Source organism: Ochlerotatus camptorhynchus, unplaced genomic scaffold (genome assembly GCF_037179485.1).
Source record: "Ochlerotatus camptorhynchus isolate MF236.1 unplaced genomic scaffold, CSIRO-AGI_Acam_v1.1 ptg000099l, whole genome shotgun sequence".
Taxonomy (NCBI): domain Eukaryota; kingdom Metazoa; phylum Arthropoda; class Insecta; order Diptera; family Culicidae; genus Ochlerotatus; species Ochlerotatus camptorhynchus.
This window is the reverse complement of record NW_027040589.1, coordinates 2,910,432-2,932,125: the sequence shown is the minus strand read 5'-3', so window position 1 is coordinate 2,932,125 and position 21,694 is coordinate 2,910,432. Positions and strand designations below refer to the sequence as shown.

The 21,694-nt window shown below is 39.4% G+C and overlaps 1 protein-coding gene across 2 annotated transcripts in view; it reads left to right on the top strand.

The window, feature by feature from the left end:
• Naam (Nicotinamide amidase) overlaps positions 1 to 21,694 on the top strand; it is a 256,895-nt gene that overhangs the window by 176,739 nt on the left and 58,462 nt on the right. For both annotated transcript variants that reach the window (XM_065219143.1, XM_065219142.1), the window contains exon 4: positions 13,411 to 13,515. In XM_065219143.1, the coding sequence (XP_065075215.1) occupies positions 13,411 to 13,515 (105 nt within the window). The remainder of the gene's footprint in view (positions 1 to 13,410; positions 13,516 to 21,694) is intronic.

The following is a 21,694-nucleotide window of genomic DNA, read 5'->3' as shown; positions in this document are numbered from 1 at the left end:
ACTGCTCGTTAGACTCGCATTTCTATCGAATTGGGCTCTCAGGCAGCAATTTATGTGCGTGTGGCAGTGGTTATCACGATATCGAGCACGTTGTTTGGTCATGTACCTTACACCGTGTTGCCAGATCTGAGTTATCCATATCCCTCAGGGCCCGAGGAAAACAACCCGCGATACCCGTTAGAGATGTCTTGGCGAGCCGAGACCTCGACTATTTGAATTTAATTTATGTGTTTTTAAAACGGATAGATTTGAGGATTTAGTAGTTAGTGTCATCTTGTGTTCTCCCAAGTTGTAAGTTGCCCATCGGTGTACCCCCATGTTTGTCTTTTTCATCAGAGTGTCGCCTAGTTCGAGATCAAGAGCACATTGCTCTCCAAACCTTGTGTTCACAATCCCTACCCTGCCATCCATTTGTTACAATTTGTTACCCCTAACCTCGAGATAGCCGCGAGTAATCGGCCTCCGCTTTACTAACGTTAGTTTTAAGTAATTTTGTTATTTAAACAATGAATATCGGCTCCGCAAAGCTACAGCAAATGAGCCTGGAAAAATAAACGAATTATAAAAAAAAAAAAGACAGTAAACCTACGCCGTAAAAGAGCATTTTTCTGAAGAACCTCTCATCGTTTTAATATTACGTTTCCATAGCTGCCATAACTTAATGCTCATATGTACATATTTAGAATAACAAAAAAAAAAAAAAAACCTTTCATATCAACATACCAGCATCGTTAAAAAAAAGTACGTCCCTCTCATTTCTACAAACGAAACCGGAAGTCAACCTCTAAGCTCCCAGCCAGCCTTCGAACCTAATGCACTCGAAGAAACACCTAATAGCCTGGCCTGCAGGCCTTACCTTCTACGAGAGACACTCTCATGTATGAGAAAAGCTTCTTATTTTTAGTGGCCATAAATAAAATTAGAAAAGCGCTCGGTTTTTATCGCCTCATCGGGCACCCGGGGCATAGAATAAAAACCAAAAAAGCTGCCGTACCGTTATGTCTTTGGTACCTATCCTTCTTTCGATGCTTCATACATGAATTCGCCATAAAGGACGAGCCCTGCTACTCTACTTGTGACTGTTTTTCCCGCAGTTTCACTATTTATATTTGAAGGTATGCCTGAACCATCGAGTCAGGAGGCGATAAAAATAAATTAAATGAATTTTGCACGCTTCGATGCGTTCGAATAAAAGACGCCGGCGGGCGCGGGAAATCGAAAACGGTTGTCGTCGTCGTCGTCGTCGATGGTTCGTTCATATTTCGAGACAGCATAAAAATACTTGATGGAGTGTTTGCACTCTTCCTGTTCGATTGTCTGGCTGTGTGTTGTTTGTCTATGTGTACGATTGAGCAAGCTTTTCTTCAATGAATTACGCACGATGTTAGTTGTTTGTCAAACCAGAGAAGCAGTGCTCTTTGTCGTTTCTAAATAAAGGAATATTGTGCTTGAGCTAAATTTTGGTAAATGTTGATAACGTTCACTCTCATGTGACGTAATGCATGCTTGAGTAATAGCTACTCATTAATGGGTAACAAATTTACTTATTTGATGAAATAAGCCACTTTTATTCATAATTGGTATTTTTTGATCATTAATGGGTACTTTCAAGTTAGCGTGTAAGGTATTCAAGGGGTTTTTGACAGTACACTACACTGAGCAAAACCTCCATATTAATCCTAAATGAGTTGCCACCGTTAGAATTAATGAGCGGTTTCACTAATATATGCGTTTTACTGGTTGAAAATAAAAACAAACAATTCGATTTTACACGACTACACTGGCGAGTTTGCGGTGAGAATGCAAATGCCTTGTGCCAAATGTCGGTTCAATATTGATATTTACCGACATGAGTTGACGATATAATATTAGAATTAATTGTAATGCTCAGCACTAAATTCTGATGTAGCTGTACTCTACATGTCGTTGACAGTTGCTCATAATCTCAGCATATATTTTTCTCCATTGTTTCTGCATCTCAAGACTCAGATTTATCTTTTGTGTGATGCAATCGAATTGGACATCTACTTATTGTTTGCTCTTAAGTTAAAATGCATCTCATTCTAGACGAAACAACATCGACAAATATCCACTTATTCTTCCTGCCGCTGGAAGCCAACAGTCTCTAAGCCTTTTGGAATCCTCAAATACACCAGCACTGTAAGAAATTTCCCACTTCTTTAGCTTGCAAAGACACAACTTTTCCTTTTTCGCCATCGCTTCCGTTTTTTTCCACATGGAAGATCGACAAAGTGATTGATTTGCCTGACTTTGGTGTTCTTACCCGCTTTGTATCCAATCCAGAGTTATATACCTATATACACATTCAGTTTGGCACAACACTTATTCTGTCTCCATGACCGTAATCACATGCTCGATTGTCTTTTGCACTTTGTGTGCTTTTTCCTCCTTCCGATATTTACAGGAATCCCCCGAATAGTGCGGTGGGTGGTGCCGTCCACCCACCGCTATTTCTCGGCAGTCCTCCAAATAATTGAGCAGATTTTTCTGCATGTGCATAGTGTCAATCATATACTAGTCATCTACACCACCGCGCTTTTCGGGGGGATTCCTGTACTTGCTACTGGGGAGGATTGTGTTTTTCCTCATCGAATTTCCTTGAGCTAGAAAACAATAAACTCGATACACAGCCATACATGTGTGTAGGTTTACTTTCAGGGAAATGGCACACAGAAAATTTAGCTCGAAAGTGAGACCTTCTGGTGGCGATGATGTGATCAGGATGTGGAGCAGGAAGGAATACGCACGGCAGTTTTAGTTAATGATACAATTTTGTCCTATCGACTATGGTAATATTGATAATCGAATCGGATTTTCCGGATTTTTGTGACTTTGTCTGTGGATTGCCATCAAAGCGGACGAAACAAGAAAAAAGGGAAACTCACGATAGTAATCAGTTGCGCTTGCTTGGATGTGTAACCATGTGGAAAACAAAAGATTATTATCGCTGGAAAATGGTTCTTCTTTCAAAGACGACGTGCGAGGCGATTCACTTCAAACGAGTGCAACGTTCTTTTGAACGATTTATTGAGGACATAGGGTACTGGATTAGTCTTGTCCTTGTTTTCGGAAGCGGAATAAGTTCGATCGATGGGTGTTTTTCCTTTCCGATACCGTTCAAGCGAAAAGCGAAGCCAATAATTCAGCAGTCCAGCATTTTATGCATTTTTCATATCAGCAGACACGTATCTTCTCCGATTATGATGAATGGAATGTGCATTCATAATTTATCCTTTGTATATTTCCATTTGGAATCGATTCCTATTCAGCTGAACCCAGCCAGCCAGTAGTGTCAATTAGAGGTGTGCGCCGATCAAAATGAATAGCCTTTTGACGTAGGACTACGTCTGTGATTTCTATATGGAGGTACACTTTGTGAAAACCGATAATGGAACATGTAACGAAATTATGAAAGATTTTGAACGTTAATAACTCAGCTGCCTCTGGACCAATTTCAATAATTTTATCACCAATCTATCAGAAATATTTGACTGTTAATGTTTGAAAAGAAACTATTGAAAAAGTGGTAAATGTCAAGCATTGTCCAAAAGCGTCGAAATAACTAACAAATCCACCAATTACGGACATGCATATGCTGTTTCCCCAACACAGTCATCAGAGAGTCGTTAGTAGACGAAACAAGCTGAAGCGGCATTCGCCTCCAATCTTCGGGCGTGTGTGAATTAGCAATGGGCGATCTTGGATCGAAACACAAAAGACCGATACTTTTGTTTCGATAATTCGATTTTTTGAATCGATCTCAAACACGACAAAAATCGACTGGATCGATCCTTTTCATTCGATTTTTGTTTCGACCCAACAACAAAAAATATCAGTGCATTTGCATTTGCAATTTAATATTGACCTGTACCTGGAGTCTTCAGCTCACGTTCGGGCAGTTAAAATTGTGTTTGAGCAGATCTCTAGTACCGAAAGAGTATACGAAGATATGCACACATCTGTCCCCCTACCAACACCAACCGGAGGCCTGTGGGATATTCATGACGAAATGGTGAAGAAAGATATTAATCTACATATGTACAAACATTCCCTTCTTTTGACATATTTCAGGTTCATCAGTCCTCTGCTATGTCATAACTGGATCACCATGGGGGCATATCGGCAGAATTACAAAATTTCTTGCATCAGCCTGTTTTCCCACGTTCTGTCGATCCTTTTCGAGCATGTGAAAAAATCCGTGGTGTATATACCCATATATACATCATTGCTCGAGACTATTTATCTAGAATGGTAACAAGTGTTCCGTCACAGAGGCTATTCTTCAAAACTGGTGAAACCACTCAGAATCCATATTAGTTCAATGCAAAACGCATGGCTCAATTAGCTTTCTTGGGATCCCTTTCAGATGAGTTTTGGGATATCTGAATTAAGTACCTTCCGTACTTTCTTGCTTTTACACTCCGACCATCTAATCGTTTTGTTTCATATGTTTGTCTTTCGTTTTTTAAATCGTTCATTTAATACCAATAAAACAAATATTATAACCTGTTAAATCACTTATCTAATCAAGTATGCTGAGCAAAAACTTCCACATGTCAAATGAAATCAAAATAGTAATTTACTATGTTCTCACGTAGACCATCCGGTAAAGAGGTCGATCCGCGGTACACGGTAAAGCCGGTAAAGCATGGAGGTGGTAGCATCATGGTTTGAGGCTGTTTTTATTGGTATGGAGTAGGTCCCATTTTCCTTATTAATTCCATCATGACCAGATTTGAATACAAAGAAATCATGGAGGAGGTTATGATCCCTTATGCAGAAGAGAACATGCCTCTTAAAGGGTGTCCACGATGAAATTGCCACACACAAAATTGATTCGCAAAATTCGAGTTTTCATCCGATTGCCATCAAATTTTCAGGGATTGAGAAATAACTATTAAACTTCATTTTACACGTATTTTATTTACAGTCCATACGCAAATGCCCGCACCTTGGCCTTAACCCCGGCCATAAGATTCTGCACAACCTGTGAATCAACCGTTTTTTGCATGTAAATCCATACTTTCTCCAGTTCCTCGACTGTCTTCACTACCTTAGGTCGTTTAAGAAGGTGCTGCTTCATAATCGCCCAGTACTTCTCGATGGGGTGGAGCTCCGGAGTGTTGGGAGGGTTGAACATTTTCAGCACGAAATTGACCTTATTGTCCGCATACCACTTCAGCACGTCCTTGGAGTAGTGGCATGAGGCCAAATCCGGCCAGAAGATTGTTGGGACGTTGTGGGCCTTCAGGAGAGGAAGCAGCCACTTCCGGAGGCACTCTTTTATGTACACCTGTCCGTTCATCGTGTCCTGGGTCACGAAAGGTGCACTCCGCTTCCCGCACGTGCAGATGGCTTGCCAAACCAGGAATTTCTTCGCAAATTTGGACATCTTCTGAGTGCGGACATGCTCCGGAACGCTAAACTTATCCTTGGCCGTGAAAAACAGGTTGCCGGGGATCTGTTTGAAGTCGGCCTTCACATATGTTTCGTCGTCCATGATGCAGCATTCAACTTTCGTCAGCATGTTGAGGTACAACTTCCTGGCACGGGTTTTGGCGGACTTGTTCTGCTTCTCGTCGCGATTAGGGGCCTTTTGTACCTTGAACGTTCGAAGCCCAGCCTTAGTTTTGGCCTTCTGGACAAAACTTCGGCTTAGGTGCAGCTTCTTAGCCAAATCCCTAACGGAGGCGTTCGGATTTCGGTTGAAGGCCCCAACTACGCGGTTGTGATTTTTGGTGTTGTACGGAATACTTTTTCCTTCACTTCTGGGCTTCCGATCGGTGGTCAACCGTTCCTCGAACCGCTTAATCACTCGCGACACCGTGGAATTCGCGATTCCCAACGTTTTAGCGATGGAACGATGCGAGAGATCCTTGTTCTCGTGATGAATGCGCAAGATTTTATCACGCACGAGCTGTTCTTTCGACTCCATTTCCGCGAGTTTTGATCACAGGACTTTAAAACTTGCAGGATGTAAATAATGCACTATGAACTAAATCCACCCAAATTTTCATTAAATTCTACCCAACGGTTAAAAAGTTAGAGCAATTTCATAGTGTGGCAATTTCATCGTCGACACCCTTTATATGGCATTTTCAGCAAGACAACGATGCGAAACACACTTCTAAGTATGTAAAGGAATGATTTCGTGCAAACTAAGTGTCCGTTATTTCATGGCCTAGCCAATTTCCTGACATCATCCCTATCGAAAATTTATGGAACGAGCTTAAAAGAAAGTTATCTGGTCAAGCATATTCAAATAAGGATCAACTATGGACCACAGTTCAAAAAGATTTGTATGCTATACCAAAGGAAACTTGTCAGTGCTTGGTTGAGTCAATACCAAGAAGATTGAACAAGGCTCTACCTAACAATGGACGGTAAAGCGGTTACTAAGCGTCATTAGTCTAATAAAACTTGTACGATTATTTTCAAGCTTTCTCTACTATAGTTTTATGCAACACACCTATTTCACTGACCAGGCATATTTTATGTTTGATTCTAGTCAGTGAGTCATTTAATGTTTTAACTTTGAGTTTTCTCGTTCAATTACTTCATTTTTATAAAATGAAACTGAATGAACATAACCTAAAATTTCGCATTTTTTTTTGCCTACACCTATTTTAATGACCAGCAGTGATGTATGTTACACTCACAACATTTACTGTGTACGTACTACACAATTTATTTCTAAATGATATCAATCATCACACATTCATTATAGGTGAAATGTCATAACAAGATAGCTTATGTAACGTAATATCAACTATATACTGAACTTGGCTTAATTTGCACCAACTTTCCTATGATCCGTTTTATTTGAAACATTGTTGTGCCATTTTGAAAAATGAAAAGATCGATTCAAAATGATTGATTAAATCGGTGAATTGATTATTTTCCCAAAAATGAATCGATTCACTAAGATCGATTCTTGCCTCAAGATCGCCCAATGCTAGTGTGAATAGGGAGGATGCAATTGCGTAACATTTTGCACACTCATCGGCGAAAATCTGGGTCATCGCCATATTCAGAACCACACACACCCAACAACCACAAAAAAATGCTCTCCAGAGCTGTAATCTTATAACCAAACTTGGAAGCAGGGGTGCAAGTGATTTTGATCGATTCTCTTCATCGACTTTCTGTTTTGTTAATAATTCGACGGCAAACATATTCATTGATTCGTTTGATAGAAGAGCATAGCAGAAATAGTGCGAAATAGGCTAGTGAACCCATGGTCATCAAAAGGGAAAATCGGTGAAGAGAATTGAATCTTTCACCCCTTTGCTTCTAAGGCCTGTACTCGAAAAAAATTTAACAGACAAAAGTGTTCACCAAAAATTTATTTTAAGTCGGATTTTCTTGAAACTTTCAGGGAATGAACTAATACATATGGATTATGTTTCGGCATAATTACTTTATTCAATTTCTTTTCCATCGCAGAAAGCCCGCACCTTAAGACCCCTCATTACATTTTGTGCAATGATGGAGCCGACCTTTTTGGTCACTTTCATCCATTCTTTCTTCAACTCCAGCTCGTTCTTAAACACCTTGGACGATTTTCGAACTTTGGCCTTCATTATGGCCCAAAATCTTTCCGCCGGACGAATCTCTGGTGAATTAGGGGGGTTGGCGGTTTTTGGTACAAAAACAACGTTATTGTCTTTGTACCAATCCAACGTCGATCGCGCGTATTGGCATGATGCGAGGTCCGGCCAAAATAATGTCTCACAGGAAGGGCAACAGACTCTTCTGGAGGCACTCGGTGCGGTAAATTTCGCTGTTGATGGTACCCATGTACGGTTTACTCAGTTTACCGCATTGGCATATGGCCTGCCAGAGCAAGTATATTTGGTGAATTTGTCCACTTTCTTCTTCCTTATGTCTTCCGGAACATCAAAACATGATTTCCAGAACAACATGTGAAAAGGGCATACAAGCTTTTTGTAAACAAACCTTCTTATGCCCTTTTCTCGCCACCCATATGACACCAACGCAAACCTTTAACATCACCGGGTAGGGGATACTTTCCCCTTCCCGATGATATTGCTGGTTTGCGTGGGCGACCCGCGGTTGGTGAGAAAAGGGCCTACAAAGGTTTATTTACAAAAAGCTTGTATGCCCTTTTCACATGTTGTTCTGGATTTGGAAACGTAGAACTCCAGCCCCGGTATCTGCTTTGCGTCTGCCTTGATGTAGGTTTCGTCATCCATAACCACACACATCGGTTTCGTTAACCACTTTCGATACAGCTTCCTTGCGCGGGATTTGGCAGCCGTGTTTTGTTTATCACGCCGGTTCGGTGCCTTCTGGACCTTGAATACACGAAGCCTAGCTCGTTTCATGGTTTGCTGAACGAACCAGGCGGAACACTTTGCCTTCAGAGCCGCGGCGCGAATCGAAAGGTTCGGATTACGCTTGAAATAATTCAACACCTTCCGGGCCTTCACAGGGTCAGCTGTCTTCGATTTTCTTCCACTTCCAGCCCACCACTCGATCGTCTGGGACTCCTTAAACGATTTTACCACCCGAGACACAGTTGTATGGGTGATTCCCAGTTGTCTTCCGATCCATCTCATGGTCGCAGTCGGATTTTCCATGACTGCGCGCAAAATTCTTCGGCGATTTTCTTCTTGTTTCGATGACATCTCAATAACCACTGAACCGATTGTTATGAAATTTAACACATGTAAAAAATTCACTCCAAACTAGTTATACCCAGATTTTCATCAATTTTCACCCACGGATAAAAAAGTTACACACGGATAAAAATTGTGCATTTTTTTTCGAGTACAAGCTTTAAGCCCCTTAACTCAGTCGTCGTCATAGCAATGATAACTAGCATCGAACCGATGCGACTCTATCTACAATGCAGGAAAAAAATGTGTTTTGCTGTGGTTACTGCACGCACGCTGAGTAGATAGGAAGAAGATTAATGACGAATCTGAAGATATCCTGCAAAAAGATGATGAGCGATGCAAGTAGATGCGAGAAATGAATGAAGATTTTTCGAAGATCGATTCGCTAGTGTGAGATTTGTTGAGCATCTAGAATTGAGATTTAGGTGTGTCACCCCCCTCGCATCGAACCGCTTTTGGTTCTTGGGTTACACTTGCTGGTTGCAATTCTGCTGCTTGACATTTTCGAAGGACCACCAAAAAACATGAAATTGCACTATTTTCTAGGGATGCCTAGAAGTCCAATTTACGATTAACGATTAATCGTAAATATTTTTCCTGCTATTCGATTAAATATTTATCGAATTTTAAATTATTCGAGCGCGCAACCGACATCCCTTCTTATTTCTACTCGTTTGATTTAACTCAGTGGAGAAAATAAATAAAAGTACTAATTTATCTGAACAGGCATAGAGAAGAACCATGACGTGAAACGGGATCATAAATTCGCCAAAAAAAAAGTGTTAAGCGTCTTTCTGCTAAAGGCCAAGATTTACCAACTTGCTGAGAGAAGGAGTTTAACGAAAAAAAAAAAAAACTAGAAAGGGGAGGAGCTTTAGCTGGGTGGACACTGATATTATGCGGCCTTCCAACCTGTCTCAGACACCAGTTCAACCCCTGTCCAGCAGCAGACGGGCCGAAACTCTTGCGAGTGCGCAGTCATTAAACCGAAGAATATGGGATCGTCCAGTCCGATTTGCTGATCCAGCTGCCTACACGTCATCATCTTCCAAAGGCTTTAAGCCTGTACTACCATCGGCCCTTTTCAGGGCCACCAAGATTTTCCAAAAGAGTTAAATTTCTGAACATGTTCCAACTAAAATTTATACCAAAAGGTTCTTTTTAGGGCAATAATAGTCATACTAAAGAGCAACGTTGGGAAAATATCAAAAAATCAACTCTTACCAATGCCCAAGATCACGCTTGATTTTCGTAGACAAAAATCAACAAGCAAACAACTGCGGTTGAGGTTGGAGGCGAACCAGCCCCAGGCTGAAAGCCTCACTAATAAAGATAAATTAATTAATTAATTAATTAACTGCAGTTGATTTTGCAATCTGTGATATCGCAGCTCGGAATATCAAGCTAACAAAACTCACCAACTGCAAATCTCAACAAACTGTGGTGAGATTGAGTTTCATGATTTTTGCTTTAGACCCGAATGCAACCGAAACTTCCAAAACGGCTAGCAGCAGTCACTTCGTGTCTGCTATCTGTGAAGAGTAAATAGAGATAGCAAACTATACTTTCCCTTTCTAAGAAAACGATGTGCAACGGAATCATTTTTGTGTCGAGTCAACTTTCAGCTTGATTTTTGCACGTTGTGAATAGTCTCGCAATATCAAAGGAGCTTGTAAAATCAATATCAAGCATGATATTTTGGTCCAATATCAAGCGTGATATTACGAGCGGAAAAATATTAATTGATCTCTGATTTTGCCAACACTGCTAAAGAGTATAAAAAGAGAGAACCCCGCAGTTAACAAATAACATTTATTATATAATAGCACGTAGTCCTACGTCACCATTGCGTACAACCCCATAGGGCTGTAGTTTTTTGCCCGATTAAAAAATAAACTACACAAATTTATCGTACGAGAAGTTCCACGCCAAATGAAGAATCGATCAGGCTCGACCTTCTCCGATTTGCATGACATTTTTTTTTTGTATTAATTTATTTGTACAGGCTCAATTGAATAAACTTTACAGAGCCAAGTTATCATTTGCGTTATACATATTTGATGTCTTAAATCTAGAGTTAAAGGAATTGAACCGATTACTCGCGATCATGACATTTTGTATAATTGTTTGTTAAGTGCAATCATTCACATATGAGCTTATTTTTTTTCAAAATGGCGTTTTCCACATAGCACGCAAATGTCACATCAATTCAAAATGACGTTTAAAACAAAGTGAAGGGAAATTAAATTCTTTCTTAGAAAACTGTACACGTTAATTTTTTTTCTAGTAATTTTGTGTGGACAATATTGTGTTAAAAGCTTAAATAATTTTTAAGAATAACCAAGGTAAAATTTATGCAATATATTTGTAATTTTTTGCACAGAAAACGATTTCAAAGATCTTGGAAGAGTGAAGAGGAGGATCCGAGAGTAGGCTGTGCGTGCGTACGGACGTGACGTTTGTTTTCTTAGCCGCGTTTCAAAATTTGGAAAAATTTACAATTTATAATTGTCCCGTAATTGGAGCACATTTTCCGCGATTCAAATTGCCAGTGATTACCTGTTAATATGAAATAGTGCTGTTCCGTGTTGTATTTATACATCGGTGTCAACTACCATAGATATGGACCTGGATTCGATTGCCCGCACAGATAAAAATTCTGAATTTTAATTGTGATGTAAACATTCATTCACGTAGACTTGTATTTCATTTCACGCAACCGAGCAACTTGCAAACAATGTTGTTTACAAAGATAGGCTTTTGTATACAATATTTGCTACATTGCATGAAATGTGTCAGAACTTTACATGATATATAATGTAAGCGTATGTGATATGTGACGCTCCATTTATGTGCATCATATTGAACAGAAATTTACACTACTTTTGACGTTGGATAACGTCTTTCGGCAACATACGGGGGTACAAAATTGAAAACAGTCATTTTGGATGCGTTACGAAAAATTAAAAGATTTTGAACGATAATAACTCAACCGTCTCTCTATAGATTTACAAGATGAATGAAATCAATCGATTGGAAATATTTCTAACAATTTGCTGAATGTTTCAAAACTATTGATTTCATTCTGTAAACTATTGAAAAATGGTTAAAAGTAAACCATTGTCTAAAGATGGTGAAAATCGAGTGATTTTTTTTATATTCTTATACTTTCTCCAACCGAGACATCAGATGCGAGTATCTTACACCTCTGATATTTTCTGTTCTACTATATAAGCGTCCAACAAGGTCGCCCGTTCCATCATTGTCAACAACATCAGCCCAACAAAACGGCCCTTTTCAGGGCCACCAAACTTTCGCAAAAGAGTTATTAAGGAATATTCCTAAAATATAATATACACAATTAAGTACAACACATAACAGACGTTATCCAACGCCAACCCTGCGGTCGTATCTAGTACACAACCCTTCCAACTTTTTCAAACTGTGCGGTTCTGGGTTGCCACCAACGCCGAGATTCAAGATGTTATTTGCACGAGCAGCTCAATTCCTGGCACAAATGGCCAATCATCAGTTACGGAAGATCATCCATTTGGAACTCAGCGAGTGCACGTACATCGCCGGTGTGCAGGACCTATAAGCTCTACGTCTCTGCGCTATCTCCCAGCTCGTTCCTGGAGCCGCTGTCAAGCCACCAAACCCTCAACGTCCCATCGTCCGGTGCGGTCATGTTGCTGAGGAGGGAATTCATTCGAGTGTTTCAAGTGCCAGAAGCTTATAGCTGACAAACGTCAAATATAAATCGGGAATTCGGTTAACATTGGAGGCATTTGGTGAGATCCTTCCATAACACTTTATTTTACATACCATTCATTACATTACATATTTCTGTTACATTCACTCTTAACCTAACTCGGAGCATTTGGTACGGTATGTCCACGCATCCTTCCATCACTTAAGATTCACGAAATGCATCGCTGTTTAAATATACCGTGTCAGCACCATATTCGACACGTTCCTAATGATGACGCACTCGTATATTTTTGATCGCATCTCGATTTTGACAAGAATTTGTTAAAACCTTGTTACACCATCGTCCCTAGAGCACTGTAACTTATATTTGCAGAAGTAACATTTCAAAAATAGTTATTGAAAATAGTCGAACATTGTTGATTGCGTCGATTTAGGGACTGCTTCGAATATGGTGCCTCCGCAGTTTATTTAAACTCGAATCCTTTCACAGAATCATCTTTGCGGCAAATGCAACGCAATAGGCCTGGCCGTTTTGATGTTTGTGTCATATCTCAGATATGCTGCAAACATCAATATTGACAAGAAAAATGATTAGGTCTTATCTAACCTAATCATTTTCCAGGATGCTTTCTCGTACTGGCTGCGTTTGTATGGTGGTAGATTAGAAAACGATTTCAAAGATCTTGTTAACTGTGCAAAAAATTCAAAAAAAGTAAACTAACAAAAAGTAAAAAAAAATAAAACCACAAGCTGTTGTTCTTCGATTTTTATAAATTTTTAAGTGTCCAAGGTTTTAATATTTTAAAAGTTGTCTTTTATCATAAGGTTTGAAAAAATACACCAAAGATATTTTTGTTATTTAAATTTGTATCTCTTTTCTACAATTACAATTGGATAAGAAAATGACCGCCACGGCACACACGTCTAATGGCAATAAGGGAGATGAGACGTGACCTACATTTGACACGTATTGGCTAGCAACGATTCACACTGACTAACTTTCCTACTTCTTCGTTCTCTGTGTCTATCGTTTCAGATTGTCCGACCAATCAGCGCCTTTCTCATCGTGGATGTTCAGAACGATTTCATCAGTGGTTCGCTGAACATAAGCAACTGCAGCGCCCAGCAGAATGGGCTTGAGGTAGGTTTGGATGGCTTTCCAAGGGTGGGTGGAATGTTGAATTATTCGGTTACCCTCAGGGAAAATTACGGAACAGAAACAGTTGCGATGATAAGAAGATGGCATCATTCATTTTTGATGCATAACATATGATGATGCTTTAATGTATATTCATTTAACTGAGAATCTTCCGACACTGATATTCTTGGTAAGCATAATATCAGGCGGTACGACTTTGATATTACTATCCATATGAACATCACTAGGGAAAAGTTGAAAATCTTACTTTTAATTCAATAAATCAACTATTTTGTATAACCGTTGCATTGTTTTGATATTACTGATTAGTTTTCTAAAGATCGCTACTGGATCAGCTGGCGTATATAAGAAACATTTGCGGCAGATCTTTGAATATCAGCGGTCCCTTTACGATGTTAATGTCATTTGCGCACTGAGATTGATGCGAATGATATTGATATTCTAACTGTGTGAACTGATACTGACATCAGGAGTCTAGGGAAATTCAGAACTTTGTAAGTATTGATATTGATATTTTGCAGCACTGACTATGAATTTGAAAATTGACGCTCGTATATGTCACACTCAGAGCACATGATTTACATGTTTTTTTTTCTAAGTGTGTATAGCTGAGAGGCATTGGTGGAAAAGACTATGATTGGTGTTTACATTCCATGTTAGTGCTCAAGATGGTGGTGATGAATGAAAAACACGTGCGCGAGCAGATTTTGTACGGACGTAATGCAAATCCTGACTTGTCAATACAGGAACTTGCAACAAAATTGGATTTACCCAAATCCACTGTTCAAAGTGTGTTCAAGTCATTTTTCGGAACGTTTGACAATCGAGAGGAAACCGAGAAGTGATAAAAACATTGGACGTGCTTATCCTGTCATGGCCGAAAGGTGAAGAGGATATTGAAGGAAAACCCGAATCTCTCTGTTCGAACGGTGGCTCGTAAAATAGGAATGTCACCTGGTCAGTGCTGTTAATTTTCATATCATTCGATTGAAGTGAAAAAATACAACCATTCAATCAATTCTGTGAAAACGAATTCTCACATGACCATTATTTAAAGAGCCCCTTCCTCATTCGAAGCTCATCGTCACTGTCAATTGAGTCACTCACTATCATTTGATATACGACAGTGGAGTATGGAAGAAACCCAGCAAAATGGTCCCCTTTGATAGCCGATAGCTGCTTTTCTCATTTTCATCAACAATGTTCAATTGATATTGAGAATTTACAGCACTGCAGCTGGTTGTCCCAAAATCAAAATAGTGTTCGGGGCTGAAGTTGTATAAAGTAAAAACAGTTCCAAATCACAACGATTAACAGTATTTGACAGCAAAATCACGGGCTCGACGTTTGTACTGTGAATCATGCGTTGTTATGGACGATGAAACTTATGTCCTGGAAGATTTCAAGCAACATCCAGGGCTGGTTTTCTATTCTGCTATGGCCAAAAATGCTACAGCTGAGTATTTCAGAACGAAGAAGGCATCGAAATTTCCCAAAAAATACCTTATTTGGCAAGCAATTTGCACGTGTGGCCAAAAAGAGTAAAACTTTAGTCACTACAGGCAACAGCAAAAAGGAGATTTACCTGCAGAAGCGATTGCTACCCTTCATCAAGCCATAGAGAAAAATAAAGATTGGATTCTCTCAGACTTTTGGTACTAAAATTTTCGTCAATTTCCGCATTTTCCGGCAGATTTTTTAGGTTTTCCATAGGAAAACATGAAGCAAATTTACTCATCGCTGAGTTCCTGCACTTTTTGTGATTCTGAGTAAAATCAACTCAAATTTGGGTTGATCTCATTGGTCATGTGATAGTTTCTGATGTTGTATGCATGTAAGTGAGTAGTAAATGCAAAATAATGCTTGTCCTCTATGCAGCATGAGGGAGAATTGGGACAAAGTGAACCTTTTCTAAAGTTTTTAACAAGAGGCACTAGAGCCTCCTAATGTTTTCATTGTAGCAAGGTGCAGTTTATTACAATAGTGTTCTATACAGTTACTTCAATTTCAAACAGTACAGGTGTAATTTGAAAAAATAAAATAAAACAGATTAGTATCTGCAGTGAAATCATTTTTAACTTGAAAATATAATCCCCATACATTGTTCATGCATGGAATGATTTAAATTACGAATCAAAATTTTTGGGACCGGTACATCATACGAGTATTTTCTCAGATCGATGGTAAATTTAGGGGAAATAGGGCTAATTAGATCACTACTCGTTATCTGCCGTCGATGAAACTATTACCCACCTATTTTTCGTGATTTTTTTTTGCAAAAGAATAGCTACATTTTAAGGTTCAATTTACTTTGATGCATTTTTTAAAAATTCATAGGCAGTTTTTTTCGACGCATTATTTTCGATTGCTAAAAGCTCGCGTCATTTTGTGTAATATATCAAAAGGAATCGAATAGTGCGAGCTTTTTGCAATCTGAAATAATACGTCGGAAAAAACTGCCTTTGAGATTTTCCAAGAAGAATCAAAGTAAATTGAACCTTAAGGACTTGGCTCGGTTTTGGCCCACAGTGCGATTGGTGGTTCTTGACCAGAGATGCCAGATTTACAGACCTGTCTGTGAATTTACAGACTTTATTTTTTTCACAGACATTTTTTTCGTTACAGACATTTACAGTTAGTTTTTTCACAGATATTTACAGACTTTTGTAATCAAGGGAAAATTTTAAAATTTATTTGGGTGCACTGTTTTACATCTTTAATCAAATAACGCGTGCGATGCATTTTGCAACACGCATTAGATAATTAGAACTTTCAATGTGCTGCCAACATTTTCCATACGATTTGACGGTTTGTTTGGGTACGTCAACTCACGTTGCACTATGGGCAAAAATGGGTCCAAAATTACCCAAATTTCAATATCTCAACAACACGCTGAATTCCGGCCATGAAAAACGACTTTTCCGAAGGGAAATCGTCCGGGGAATCGATTGCACGTGGTCCCATAGACCGGAGAGCCTTGTAGGTATGTGTTTTGGATCATTTTACCCCATTTTCCCCTACTTTTTGGAGGAAATGTTTTTTAACAGCTCTATTTTTCGTAAAACATAAGCACTTTATGCATGGTTTTAGAAATTTATTTTAATTCATAAAAATTGCGATGCGATTGTTTGAATGACCCCAAGGGTTGCCTGCAATAATAAGATTTTTTTTTCGAAATTTTAAGGTTAATTGGGGTTAAATAAGTTTTAAATTACTGCTATCTGTTTTAAAAGAGTTTTCACTTTTTTTTGTCTGTATACAGCAAAACGATATAGTGGTTCTCAGAATATTGTAAAAATGGGTAGTTTTGTTCCTTATCGCAACATATTAGACCAGTATTTTTTTTTATTTTGTCGTTAGGGTAATTATTTATATATTAGGGCGGTCAAAAAAAAATTGTTTTTTCGATTTTTATCAAAAATTTATAACTTTTGAACTGTTTGGCCGATGACCGAACTCAAAATACCAAATGAAAGTTAATTAAAAGTATTTTTCAGAAAAAAATATTATGATATTAAAAAAAATGGATTTTGTATTAAAAAACATTGATTGTATTTTCACTTTTACCCCTTACTCCCATATAAAGTGTACCCCGTATTCCCCTAATATCTCATGAACTGTTGTTTAAAGACATAGTATTCTAAAAACATGCATAAAGTGCTTGTTTTACGAAAAATAGAGCTGTGAAAAAACATTTCCTCCAAAAAGTAGAGGAAAATGGGGTAAAATGGTCCAAAACACATACCTTCAAGGCTCTCCGGTCTATGAGACTACGTGCAATGGATTTCCCGGACGATTTCCTTTCGGAAAAGTTGTTTTGCATGGCCGGAATTCAGCGTGCTGTTGAGATATTGAATTTTGGGCAATTTTGGACCCATTTTTGGCCATAGTGCGTTGGCCGGTCTATAGCTTGACTGTATGTATAAGTTAAGAACGCAGTGTTCCAGAAACCATTCGAATTTCATACACAAAGATCAATCAATTCAAAACCTTTAATCAACATCAACTTGAAGCAGCATTAGTCTTCTTCGAGGAAAAGTCACAATGTTCATCATCAGCAAATTTTTTGAAATAAACTGAGCAGCATAGAAACAAACCAAACAAACTGCAACGCGCTTCATCAGCAACATGCGACCGGACGGCGATTCTATTTCACCACATAGCAATGTCACGTTTCTCCAGTGAGGCCTCTGTAACTTCTGGAAAATAAAATTAAATTCATTATTGTTTTGGACTTGGTAGAGGTAACATCTAGTAAGTTCCTTTTTTAAAACGTATCACCAAACCATGAGGTTTTAATTTATATAGTCACTGTCGCAGAAAAAGTGAATGAAATGGACAGTGTGTTTCCATCCTATTCCATATTTTTATTCGAGAGCACCCACCCCGGATGCAGTTTTAGCACAAACGAAGTGACAGACGGAGCGGCTCGAAATTTGATTTGACGAACTTACATTTGAAATTTTCGAGTGTACCTCACGGCAACACTATCTACTCATACGTACTAGCTTAAAATAGTTGATGCTATTGAGGTACCGCCTGTTAACTCCTTTTCTCTAACGAAAATTGAAAGGGAGAGCCTGTTGTCAAACAACATGGCATTATGTCGCTTTCGTTGTTATCTGCACTTTTTTTTGTATAATGAAAGACCATGGGCCAACATGATTCGGGGTGAACACATCGGGTTAACATTTGCTTACAAGTAAACGATGTAGAGCTGTCAATGACTCGCGCTTGTTGGCTGCAATTGTTGGTACAGATTTCATCAGTCCGTGCTTCTAACCAAAGCCGCAGTCATCCGCGACCGAGAAGACATCGACGATTGTTTCAAAAGAAAAATAGGTAGTTTGCTTTTATTTATTTTTTAATTTAAATTTCTATTGTTTTGTATGCTATTTCTTCTACTATTATTTATTTTATTCGAAACACTGTTCAGTAAAATTTACGTTTATTTACTGTTTTTTTATGTTTCAACTTTTGGTTTAAACATTTCAATTGGTTAGCCTTTGGCTCTTCGTCTTTGTTCTAGTTAATTGGTTATTCTAATGTGATGATTGCGTTTAGCGCTTATTTGCAGGATACCCTTTTATGGGATTGTTTTCGTCTGATTTAAAAAATTTGATAACCTACCTACTTGAGCACAGGAACCTACCTAACTACTTAAACTAGGTTGCCAAATCACGAATTATCTGGTGGTTTGATCGCAGACAGGCGACTCTGAACCTTTCCAGCGTGGAAGTCTTTCGCTCCTCGAGTGTTTGAAGACCGGCCAGGTGGTGAATCTCAGAGTTACGAGTTCGCGGTGGACTGTTAAGGATCATTCTGAGGATCTTGTTTTGGATCCTCTGAAGCTTTAGGTGGTGGCACTTAGCACAACTCTCCCAGATTGGCATACCATACTCAATAGCCGGCAGAATGATCTGCTTGTGAACAGCAAGTTTGTTTTTCGAAACACTGTTCTTTCCATCGCGTAGTTCTATTCGAATGCTACTGTGATGTAATCCATCAGAGCTATCCAGCAGCTAAATTTGTTCCACCATGTCGCTCCAGTCGATGATACTGAAATCATTCAGATGACGGCGCGTGGTGGCGTGGCATTTTAGCAACGCCTTATAATCGCATTTGGTAACGCCTTTTCCGGATCCCGTAAAATAGGCCTATCCAAGCGACAATTCTTGGCATCGATGCGAATTATGTATGTTAGGTTGATCACACAGCTTCTTCGTCATGGCTTCCCTTCTGACATAAAGGGAGGATCCAAGGGGTGAGACAGCTTTACTCTGAGTTCCGTTTTTGCTGCGAGCAACTCGTGAGTAACTCAATGTACCTCAAAATTAAAGCAACGTTCATCGATTTACTGTCTGTTTACTCCTCTGCTTACTCCGTTTACCGCCTTCATAACGACAGTAAGCATGCATCAAGGCGTATACGAAATGATCGATTCTCTTCATCGATTTTCTCTTTGCCAGCTAAGCGAAACAATTTTCTAGAATTTGTTGAATGGAGAGTTGTAACAGGTTGTATTGGCTATTAAAAGCAACAGCAAACGCACCGAGAAACGTTAATTATAGCGAGTTATTAACAAAAGAGATCGACGAAGAGAATCGATCATCGCGTTTACGTCCTTATGCATGCTCACTGTCGATAATAGGCGCCAGTCTTCTTTGTAAACATAATAAATTTCTCGCGTCAATTTTTAATAGGCCCTTTCTGCCTTGATTGATTCTCTTCATCGACTTTATCTTTGGATCGTCTCGGCCGTGTGAAGATATTTCCGGATATTGTGGACACCCAGAGCGATGGAAGACGCAACAATCTAGCATCTAATACGACAAAGACGACAGGAAATGTTTTTGTAGCCGAGTTGGTAACCTGAATGACACGACGAGAGCGGGATGGTCAGCATCTAGACTGATCAGTGGCCGGTAATGTGAAATCATTTGCCAGGACAAGATCTAGAAAACGTCCGTTTCGGTTGTTTACTTGACTAAACCCGTGTAAGTTAAATCCGCCCAGAAGAGCACAGCAGGCCACCGGCATATGTAATAGCAGTGGGTCAATGGTGTGCCGCTGTCGGTAAAGCGCCACTATAAACCAGCTTAGTTTTAGTCGCCAAATAGTAGTGCGGGAGAGCGGAGACCTAACGATGATGCTCACGGATGATCGTGCAGTCGGCAGGTAGACAGTGCCAATACTGAGAATGTTTTGTGGAAATTCCACGATAATCCAGAGCTGTTCCAGCAGACTGGAAATGTGCGAGGTACTTAGGTAGCTGGTTAGTCTAGTTGAGACAGTAGCCAGAAAGCCTCCACCGCGCGATTTTTGGCTGTGCATTGGAGATCGGTCACTTGAAGACGGAATAAAGTGATCCGAAGTTGCGATGAATAGATCCGGTCATCCAGTCACGTGTCCGTCGGTACGATCAAATCATATTCAATCAGCCAAGAAAAACAAGTCAATTTTAGTCCTCAGCCCACGCGCGTTTTGATTTTTTTTCAATCCGTAGGCCATTCGAGGAGCTATCCCGGGAGCTGGAAACCGAAGGAAATTTAGGACCGAAAGTTCAGAATCGCAACCATACTCGCCTGGAGTTGCAGGCCGGAAGTCCCCGATTTTTGTTGTTGTTTTGCTTGACAGCAATTTTTCGGCTTCGCACCTCCATATGTTGCTGTGATGCGAAAAGTGAGAAAGCAAATGACAGTGATCTGGCTCGATGAGCAATCTGAGTTACTCGAGGTGCCTCTGAAATTGCTCATGATTAGGAGCTGTCTTGCCCCTTGGGAGAATCTCATGTATCAGCATTGGGTCATAAGCAGATCTTTTTGGGGAACGGTATTTGATGCCTTATGGGGAAATTTATTCGATCGCTGCGAAAGTTATTCATGGCAACCGGGAAACCTTGAGTCGATAATGCGCTTGGTACGGTACTTTACTTCAAAAGCTATTGAAAGAAGTAATTAAGTATGTGTGATATGAATGTCTATATCCGCTATTCTCAAAAACAAAAGAAGCGCTCCAGTGGAATTCATTTTTTCTTCATTCGATAGGCCATAGTGCAGCGTCATTGAATATCAGGCCGAATTCCCACTTGTAGGCCGAGTTTAGCGTTCAGAAGCAGTGTTAGATTTTTAAGAATATCTCAACAATTTGCTAATCTTTTGCAAATCTACCGCTAATAAAGGTAGGTAAATACATTTAAAAGTGATCTTCGATACAAACATACTACTATTTGTTAAAACGCGTTCGTAAAAGAGAGGTTAAGCGTGTATTGCGCTTAGTATAACGGAAATGGGATATTTAACCCAACCCGCATAAATGCGAACCATTACTTAACCTTGCCGAAAATGGTTAAAAATTGTTTATAATCTCTGCTAAACTTTAGCTGAAGTGGATATGGAACTTTACATGAACGTTTGTGTGATAAAGTTTTAACCTTATGTATTAAGGTTTTTTGAAAGTGAACCTTTCAAATAATGGGTTGTTAAGAACCATTACCATTCAAAATTCTTGTTTTCTCCATACATTTTCGGAGAGAGGACTATATTAGAACCTGAACCACCGTGAGAACGAAAGATTCGACTACATTCCTTCTGCCGCACCTATAGTAACGCACACGGTGAAACAAAATGGTTTCGTACTCCGCTCTGATCTGCGATCAAAC